Source organism: Haplochromis burtoni, unplaced genomic scaffold (genome assembly GCF_018398535.1).
Source record: "Haplochromis burtoni strain Fernald_Lab_line unplaced genomic scaffold, NCSU_Asbu1 Contig_312, whole genome shotgun sequence".
NCBI lineage: Eukaryota > Metazoa > Chordata > Actinopteri > Cichliformes > Cichlidae > Haplochromis > Haplochromis burtoni.
The window spans coordinates 483,670-494,304 of NW_024582673.1; the positions used below are offsets into that span (position 1 = coordinate 483,670).

General features: G+C 41.9%; 1 protein-coding gene across 2 annotated transcripts in view; it reads right to left on the bottom strand.

The window, feature by feature from the left end:
- nfixb (nuclear factor I/Xb) overlaps positions 1-8,792 on the bottom strand; it is a 147,789-nt gene extending 138,997 nt beyond the window's left edge. For both annotated transcript variants that reach the window (XM_042228213.1, XM_042228212.1), the window contains exon 1: positions 8,774-8,792. In XM_042228213.1, the coding sequence (XP_042084147.1) occupies positions 8,774-8,776 (3 nt within the window). In that variant the 5' untranslated portion in view covers positions 8,777-8,792. The remainder of the gene's footprint in view (positions 1-8,773) is intronic.
- Between the last annotated feature and the right edge of the window lie 1,843 nt (positions 8,793-10,635).

Genomic DNA, 10,635 nt, shown 5'->3' on the forward strand with positions numbered 1-10,635 from the left:
CACACACACACACACACACACACACACACACACACACACACACACATTCTCTATTTCTTTTTCTTTAAGTTTTCCGTTTCTTCATTTCTGGATGACAGTTAGGGTCATTTCTGAGTCCTAATTGTGCACAAATTCACTGTCACTTGATGCAAAATCAGACATGTACGGACTGTCTCAGTGCCTCCAATCACCACAATCTGGGATTCAGTTTTAGAGAAACAGCATTAAATAACTGTCGGTTCTGTGATCTGTTTCAAAAGAAACAAAATGAAGTGACATTATTTAAAATTCTAAAGGAAAAATTACAACCTGAATACACAAAAGAAACATTTACACAGCAAATAACCAGTTTAGGCCTCGAGTTTCTTTTATTTCATTTGTTTTTAAAAAAAAAAAGCTGATATACATATAATTAGACCATCTAAAAATATATTAAATGTTTGACCAGAATTATTTTATGGACAATATGATCTGAAATATGTAATTTAAAAAAGATCCACAAAAGCATCAACAATGTGTAAAAATATGAATCTGTTCATTTAAATTGCAAGTAACACATTCAAAGCATGAAATGATGTCAAATCGCCTGATTTATTATCAATTTACATTTTTAATTTGAATGATTAATTATTTAGTTTTTTTCTTTTAAACTGTGTGTGTGTGTGTGTGTGTGTGTGTGTGTGTGTGTGTGTGTGTGTGTGTGTGTGGCCTTTTCCAGTGAGCGACCTGCTAGAGAAATCAAGTCTTCATCATGAGAGACAAATACATGAACTTAAGGTGGAATCATTTCAGTGTAATCAGTTCCAAGCTGCTTTGTCTTTTACTTATTTTTTCTTTGCTCTGTCGACGTTATACAAAACGTTTCTTTAAAATTTAGTCAAACTGCAGCTTTTTATGATACCAATGCACAAACTGGCACCCGAGAAAAATACAGAAAGAAAGAAAAAAGGCACGAGTCTCGTGTTTGTAAAGGGACGAGTCTGAAACATAGAACAGAATGGCTTCAAGCGTCACCTGATCAAAAATCAAAACTCCAAACAAACGAACAAACAAAGAAGCAAAAAATAAAAGATATAAAGTCGCGCCACTCTGATGTGACACTCGTGTCATTCATTCACGCTCCTCTTGACTTCTTACTTGACCTTGAAATATTGGATTTCGAGCAATGAACTTCACTTGAACTTATACTTGAACTAATATATCTATATATCTATATATCTATATATCTATATATTGTATATATATATAATATATAATTATATATATATATATATTTATATATTATTATTATATATATATATAAATATATATATATATATATATACATACATACATATATACATATACACGTGTGTGTGTGTGTGTATATATATAATCCATCATTTCAGAGGTGTTGGATGCTGGGCCGGCTGGGAGCTTTATAAGAAAATGAGAACAAAACATTTTCGAAATGTAAACCAAACTCTGGGTTATTTACAAAAAGGCTAAAGGCAAAAATGTGCACCCGATTGCTTTGTTTTTGTAGCTACAAACACACCAGCGATGGTTAGTTGAGATGGCACTATTTAGTGCAGCAAAGCTCGGATATAAGCGAGGCCACAGCACAAAAACCTGTAGATGCGCATTTTTGCACGCATCTGTGCTTTGTGGGAAAAAGCTCACCTCTCATTAAAAAAGTAAGAAATCCCTGTCTTTATCTATACATTGCCATATAGTGTCTCCACATCTGACCCGAATGCCCCCCTCATCATTCTGCACCGGTCCAAACCGGCAGCTTGCGCTAATTTGCTGGGGGGGGGAAGCCCTTTCTTTGGTCTCTCTCCTCTCCCGGTCCTATATACCGTCTCTCCCAGGAGGTTTACACAAACTGTGAGACAAAAGTTCCACTAGGCAACGGCCTGTCGAGGAATGCTGACCTTGGCACGGCCAGTGGAATCGGCTCGGCCGTTCTTTCGTTTCTTATGGTTTGAATTAAGGCGCATTTGACCTGCGCCAACTTCCAAGAGTTGCCACGGAGGCGAACGGGAGCCGTGCTATAGGTTACTGCTGTTGCTGCCTGCGCTGAATGAAATGATAAAAAAAGAGAGGGAGAGAAAGGGGGCTGCAGACCAACGATGAAACGCGAGAGGACAGAAAATAGTGACCAACTAACAATCGCTTTAGCAGGAATGTAGGAGCAGGCCGTTGAAAACAAACAGAAAGATGTTAGAACGGACAAACAACAGCGATGAAATCAAGTAAAAGATATACAGTAAAGCAATCTGATGAGCAGGAATGGATCTGAATCTTTTACACGAGTGAAAGTGGCGTCATCAGAAACAAAAGGGAAATTCTGAAGGAACAGCTGGAAAAATAATGACCCCTATTCACACTGTTAGGCTTACTACATTATTAATATCAGTGCATTAAAGTGCGTTTTAGAGACATTTTACTGATGAGTAATGTAGTCTGGAGCACTTATTATCAATATCTCTAAAAGGGTGGTCAAACCCCCCCAGACCAAACCGAAAACACAAATGACAACCAAACGTGGACGATTAAAATGTTTCAAATGTAAAATAAAAGCACCACAACACCACCTTTGATTATTCCACAGCTCTTAAATGGTCTGGAACAGCAAAAGGAGAGCAGTGACAGCTTTGCACCGAGGAACATCCTAAGTTAGATCAGGTACACTCCCTGTTGGGCATCACAAAACATTACAATCCTGCTTTTTCACAGGGTCACTCCCCGTGAAAAAGCAGGATTGTAATGTTTTAGGCATTAAATTACTTCATGCCTAAACGCTTGAGTAAAGAGATTATAGTGGGGAAAAGGGACAGAGAGTGTCACCTGCGTGTTTAAGCAGAGAATATGAACAAATACTGCAGAGATAGACAGAAAAACACTGATTGAAATAAATCATGTACTGTTTTAAAAGAATTTTAATTTAGTTTTTCGTATGTTTTTGATGTCAAAGTAAAGTATTTCTATATCTACTGATTTACCGCTGATTAATCTGTAAATCCCTGAGGACCTTTGATATACAGGTTAAGGTTTAATTAGCTGAGTTTAGAAATTTGCCTAATTACCACAAGACCCTTGAGGAAGTGTGTTATTGGCCCTTTGTACATAAAAGCAGAAAAGCAGCGTTAAGCAGGATTAGACTAAAGTCACCTTACTTTAAATATATAAAAGGGTTTGCTGATTGGAGAAGAAAGTCTGTTTTTAATTGTTTGGGTTATTTATAGTAAATCTTACAGGTAGGAGAAACACTCACTACACTTTAAAGGGACACCACATTTATGGAGACGTCTGTGCTCTGAACCGGCATCAGTCTGATCAGTTTTCTCCCATGCAACCAAATTATGAGGTAGTGTGATTGCTGAGCACACACACAGCGCACACGTGCAGATGTTCGTCCACCTGCAGGCTGAGCGCTGAAATGAACAACACCTGAAGAAAGATGACTGGTGGAGCCTCAGGCCCTGCGAACCACTGATTGGCTCAGCTGAGGATCTGGCTAACTGATGCTGAGCGGCGTCTGTGTATGCGTGTGTGTCTTTGTGTGTGTGTGTGTGTGTTTATGTGTATCTCTCGGGGTATCCCACCCTCCCCTGCCTTATCAGGCAGCTCCACGGCACCGCTAGAGGAGTGCTGCTCTCAGGAGGGCAGGGCTACCAGCACACCGCTTATCTTCTACCAGCAAGGAGGGTTTATAGGTCTGATTAACTCACTGTTTGCATGTGTTGTGTGTATGAGAAAAGAAGAGAGAGGGAGCTGCGGTGTATAATTGTGTATTGTGGACTAATTGTGTGTGGGTGATTGTGTGTGCGGCGGCTGTGTAAGTGGATGCCAGTGTGAGGAAGGTGTACACTCAAGAGCTGTGAAGCACTCGGTGAGCCACCCAGCGAGCACACATCCAAACCTCTTGTTCCCTCAGTGAGTCGTAGCTCTCCAGAGGCTCACCCAGGAAGTAACACAATGGCTCTGTCGGGGTTGAGTGTTGTGTGTAGGCGACAACATACAGCACCCGACAAAAGCCCGTCTCGCTTCAATGGATTATGAGGCTAGAAACCCAAAAAACAACAAAGACCAAAACAAAACTGTCTTGTTGGTCAAATTTATATCAAATAGCAACCATCTCGATGATCCTAGCGCACATTCTAGCAGTGGTATGATTTGCTCTGGTTTAGGTCCAGTCGATACCGCCAGAGAGAGTGGATGTCTGAGGGGGGAGGAGGTGGCAAAGGGAAGAGTGTGCCCCCTTCCCAAACCTCACACAGGAGAAAGCATGGCTGCTATAATCTCTTTTCCTGGCTCTCAATGAAAGAGAAAGGAAGCGGCACTGGAGCCTGGGTCCGCTTAGATCCGCTGCCCCTCACCCCAACACTATCTCCTATCTGCTATCTCATTTTTTTCCCCACTGTCTATCTGCCCTTCTTTTGCTCCTGCTCTGCATTCTTTGATTCTCATTCAGAATCCATGCGTAGCCACGCTTCACTGTTCAACCAGCTTGCTTTGCTTGCTGGGACTGTGATCATATCCCACACCTTTCAGCTGCTGCTTGTCAGATCTCCGGTACAATGTGTGCCTGTGCTCGTCTTTGTGTTCCTCTCTTTTAACCCTGCTGCTGCAGGAGTACTTCTGGGATGATCCCAGTGTGGGTTTTTCAGCGGCTCCAGAGTGAAATCTGTAAAAAATATTCATGGCTCCCAGAAGATAAATTCTTTAGTGATTCTAAAATTCATTTTTACTTGCAAGTTGACATTTTGGGTGTTTTACGAAATATTTTGACTGCACTGAAAGAACTGGTATAAAATTATGGCACATGCTTCCATCCAAGCCTATCCAAGACGACTCCAGCTGACACTCGGTGAGAGGCAGTGGTGGGTAGATTCCATCAAAGAGCTGACATAGAGAGACAGGCAAGCAGTCACCTGGACAATTTTCAATCAACTAATTATTGGAAATTCCCCTACTTTAAATTTAGCACCACAGCCAGCCCAAACCAGGAGAAATATCAGCCCAGGATGAACTTTTTTTCCTTACCATTGACTGGGACACTGGAATTTGCCTCATATCTCATTTGTAAGTTTGATTTTCACTCTGTCTTTATTCAGGTTTAGGCACCAAATCGTCTTAGTTTTACAACAAGTAGCTATTCTGAAAAAGACTGAACTGCAGTGTTTTCTTGGATATGAGGGTGCAGAGTTGCATCTATGTAAAGAATAAGGCGTAGCTTCAAGGTTATGCCTTCTGCTGGTGCGGGGGAAATTTCTGTTTGGGCAAAGAAACTAGATTGTATAGAAGTTTATGGGAAAATGTCCTTTGAACTGACTTCATCCAGTCACTCGACTTCACTAAACATCTTCCAAATGAGTTTATGGACTCGAGTAGTGACCCTGAATAGAGTGAAAAACAAAGTATATAGTTTAGGGAGGGTCCCCCTTGTGATTGAAAACTTGCTACCCTGAACCTCAGTTTCTCCATCACATCCATCCTTGATTGTCAGGTCTGATTACTGTCTTGGTGTTACACCAAATTTCTCACCTCGAGGCTTCACAACATGTGTCCATCGTTTATAATGGAATCTATATATTTATATGAACATTTATTTTCGCTCCCATTTAACACAGGTTGTGTCAAAAGAATCATCTGATTTTAATATGCTAGAGTTCCCCTGGATGCACGGCACATGTCCATATGATAGTCAAACTGTCTGAAATTCACATATTTTCCCATCACCTATCCTTCCTCCCTGTTTCCTCCTTCCTTTCTTCCTCAGTCCTTACTCACCCTGAAGATTTTTTTTAAGGCTGGAGTCTTCTCTATGGTGCCACTTTCGTGTTTGGTAGTACATCCAAAAGGACATGAATATTCATGGTTAATCCATTCTGCACCCTCCACCCCAGAACCACCACCATCGCCCCCCACCCCCACTCGGCCCTGCAGTTGAAGGCAACACTTGGTAGTGGCACATGGTGAGACAGCTGTTGCGAACCAAGCCTGGCATCTGTGCAGCGGGAGAGTATGAGGAAGCGAGAGACCGAGGGGAGCGCGCGCATGCAAAAGACACGGTTAGAATCAGATAACGAAGGCAGAGATAAAGAGAGGGAGGAGGCTTTTATATAGAGTATGGTATGGAATGGGCAGTGGTTGGAGGCATCTGGGTAAAGGAGAGCCAGACAGACAGAAGGAGCAGGGCGGTGACAGGGTCATCTGGGTGAAAAGGAAGGGGACAAGCCAGACGGATAGAAATGGGCACTGATGGGAGGCACTGTCTGGGGACAGAGCGAGAGAGACAGACAGATTGAAAGAAGATGGAGAGAAAACGGGATAGAAAGTAAGGCAGAAGGGGAAATCTGAACACAGGAGGCAAAGCATAGAAGGAGACAGCACTGGAAGCACAAGGACGACGTGAGGATGACTCAAAGAAAAAAATAATCGTAAAAAGATTGAGGTCATCTAAATCCTGTAACAGGAATTCCTGATAACAAATACAGTTGATGCATGCCAAATGTTATTAGTTGTGAAGTATTAGGTTGTTTTATTACTTTTTAAAAAGGCTTTTCCCTCCTAAATCATGGTGTAAACAAAGTCCTGCTTCTGCAGCACCAAACTTGGCTTTATATTTGTATTGAACTAAGTGCCAGTTTACCATCATTTATACTGCAGAGCAGTCCACTGGAGCAGTAAGAGTGAGTAGAGTCCCTCTCTGACACAATGAGACCACGGACCGCAGAAGAAGTTTCCCCTTTAACTCGTGTTTTACGTTGTGGAAGTGTGTGTTTTAACCAAAACCACCCCCTACCCTCCCCCTACCTAAACCTAACCACATAATTTAATGCCTAACCCTAACCAAACCTAACCACGTCCTTTTTTCTCCCTTTTTCATGGTTTTTGACTCTGCAGGAAGAATATAGTCAAACACAAAAGTAAAGAAAGGAATAAAAGTTGTCCCAGAATCAGACTCTGCGTGACTGTAACGGGGAAATAAGAAAACACAATATGAATTTCTACACACAGACCAAATTATATAAGTGTCTCTGTTTTCTGTAGTGGACCTGACAAGTAACCAAAGACTGTATGTAAAAGATGGAACTAGCTATTGTTGCACGAGCCACTGCATATTTTAGCCATCATGCTCTTAGTGTTTTGAACCTTGAAGTTAACCTTTTGTCACCAATCACATCTGTCACTCGTCTCCACCCGCTTCACCCTCCCTGTACTCTTTTGTTCCCCTCTCTGGTGAACTGCTTTAGATGGTCGAAGTCAGGTATTTAAACTAAACTAACTTCAAAACTGATACTCTTAATTTTACAGCTTGATAAAGTTGTTTTACCTCGGACTGCATCTCAAAAATAAAACCAGCAATTCAATCAGGAGCAAATTTACAAAAAAAAGGCATCTTATGAAATAAGATTCATGCAGTAAATGATCTAAAATAGTAAATACACCTCCCCCCCACACACACAAACCTGTGTAGTGAACCCATGCTGTGTGTACCACAAAGCTGAGTTGCTGTATGTCTGTATGCTAAATGCTCCTTTGCCAGCCATGCCCAGCCTGTGCCCCTCTCTCTGCCCCCTGTAACCCCTCCACCCCTCCTCCCTGCTATCCACCTCCTGCATCCCTGCATGGGGCCCCAATGCTGGCTGCCATCCCTCCCTGTCTCCCCCCCAACACCACCGCCACCACCCCCACTCCCACCCAGGCAGAGGGCCTAGCTCTGCCCTACATAGCAGTGAGCGCAGCAGGCTGGCGCTTAGAGGAACCCTCGGGTTTACAAACTGTGTCAGGCCTCGAGACGGCTCTGTGATCAACACCAACCGCCACATGAGAGGAAATAATAAAGCTACTGCTACCAAGAGATTGGTGTGATTGATGTTGTCAATATGTGAAAGTCTGGAATAAATTAGCTCTGTGATATGATCCAAAATGGGGATGTTTGTGTCGTAAAAAAAGACAGCTGAAGGTCAAAAGTGCAGAAGATGGCAAGTGCATTTTACAACTAATGATGATGACATTTCTTTATAGTTAACCGAGAGTTCAGTGAAATAAAAAGCTGCTTATAAAAGTGACAGAATCTGAACGCAAACGAGGGCAACAATGCTAACGCCAAACGCAGGGACCACTGGATAGAAGATAGCACTGCTCGCATGAAAAAAAGGAATGCTATTTGTGTTGCCTCAAAAGTGTATCATGGCCTTAATAAAATTCAGAATTATTTCCTCTGGTGGGAAAGAAACAGGTTTTAATTAAAAACTCCCATCCTTTGGGATAAGCCCCAGATATCTTTGATGGAGTCAATCACCCAAATGATCTTGTGATTAGAATATAAGAAGACGAACTAAGTGTGTTTAGTGGAAGTAGCACTGTGACTTTATAGCCTGAAGAACTTTGCCAAATGTACACACCATCATCACATCGTTCAGGTTCATGCAAATTTACATGTGTGCCTTTCAGATGAAAGCATCACAGAGTCAGCAGGGATGCTAAACTTGTCTTAACTGCTAAAAGTAGACCACTGCCTGGCTTTACACTCGCAGGATTTCCTGTTGGCCTTCAATGCACATATAACAAGTGACTGAGCACAGTCTCTTCAGAGGTGTGAAAGCATGCAGCGTGCACAGTATGTAGAGTAAAATGCCACATTCTGCAGCAGTGGGACATTTGATCCGAAACAGTGCAAACGAGAGCAGGAGAATGAAATGAAAAAAACAAAAACAGCAGAGAAGCAGACAGACTGATCGATACAGAATGAGGGAGAGACAGGGAGCATCCGTCCTACCATCCACCATGACCTGGCAGAGAAGTCATAGCACAGCTGCCACCTGAGCCCGGGGTCACTCTGCCTCTCCCACGCCATTCCACACTCTGCCACGCTGCGTCTCCCACGCCAGACTCCTCTTCCTGGGACTGATGATAAATATATAAATATGGAAAACACACTCAGTGAGGGGAAAAGCACGGATAGAGTCACCAATCAGGAGCTATCTGTTACCACGATGCTGCTTGCGGTGTGAGTGATAGAGAGAGTGTGTATGTGTGGGTATATACAGTATGTATGCTAGTGTGTGTGCGTGTGTGTGTTTGGAGGGAAGAAGGGACACAGACACAGAAATGCCACGGAGACCCTCTCCAAGCAACTGTGCCTCTCGCTTCCTCGGTCCAACTGCTCCTGCTGCCATGTTCAGACTTACTGAGCCTCCAACTCTGCTACAAATACTGAGGTGCACATTCATATCTATGGCCTCACACATGAGGGGTATGATCATATTTCAGCAGTATTCGTATACACACACACACACACACACACACACACACACACACACACACACACACACACGCACACATATATATGGAGAGAGAAAAGGAGTATTTATGACACACATCGTCAGTAAAAACAACAATTTCTATGTGCTGTGCTCTGTGCTGATACACATGTTCCAAGAGGCTGTGGGCCAAGCTCAGATGTCTGAGCCAGGTTACTGAGGGGCTTCTATTGGACACTCAACGTGGCAGGTCAAAACTGAAAGCAATGCTTTTTATGTAGAACCTTTTATTAGTTTTTAATGTTTTTTCCATATATCAGTGAAACCTGTATTAGAATTATTTTTTCTCAACAGTGCAATTTTTTTCTTTCTCTTCTTTTGGTTTGTTGTGGCATAAATCATGCAGAGTGCAGCTCAAACTGCTGGGCAATAAAAACAGGAGAATACAAATAGAGTAGAATAAGAAAATTTAAAAATTCAATATACAATGTAAAAAGAGAAACGAAGAAGACAAAACTGTAAAATAATGATAAAACAAAGGACATTAAGTATCCTTCAAAGCAGGACTGGACTGGGACAAAAAATCAGCCCGGGCATTTTGACTAGAGAACGGCCCACCAGGTATTATAGGAAAAGCCATAAAGCCGTTGAATAACGGTGAATAATAAACGATTATGTCGCCTAATCGACATAATCGACTTTAATTTATTGCCAGGGTAAAACAAATGCACAGAAACCAATTATTTTTCTACAGTAATTAAATAGATTCAACATCTTTCTTCAACAGAATTGCAGACTGCACAGATGGCACCTCCTCAAAGGAAAAAGCACTATAGCTTACTACGGTATATATTAGACTTAATATTTACAATATACAATAATGAATTTTTATACATTTTACATCAGATAACCACTTTGGTTGTAAGATTCGGTTGTACTTATTAAAACCTAGATATTTTAAATGAGAATAAGAAAGAAAAGTATTTCTTTGTGCCCCCCTCTCCCTGTTAATGCCCTACATGCCCCCCTGGCAACACTTTGCTAGATCCGCCCCTGCACAGTTACCAGCTGTCAGCTACTTAGAAAAGGATCCTGGTGTTATTTGTCTCTCAGAAACAGCTCATAACTTCCCTTCAACTCATTCATGTGACCTAAAAGGTAAACCTGTTTCTCCATCACCTGTTCAGCTCTGATGATCCAGTAAGGACATCTCCTGGTTTCATCTTCATGTTTCCCTCTCACCAGATAACCAAACCGACATCATGACCAGCAGCTTTACAGCTGTGGCTCCAGCAAACATCAGCTAATACTAGAAATTAATATTAAATAAATTCTAACAACAGCTGATCAAGCTTAAACGTGCTGCTGTTGTTAAGCG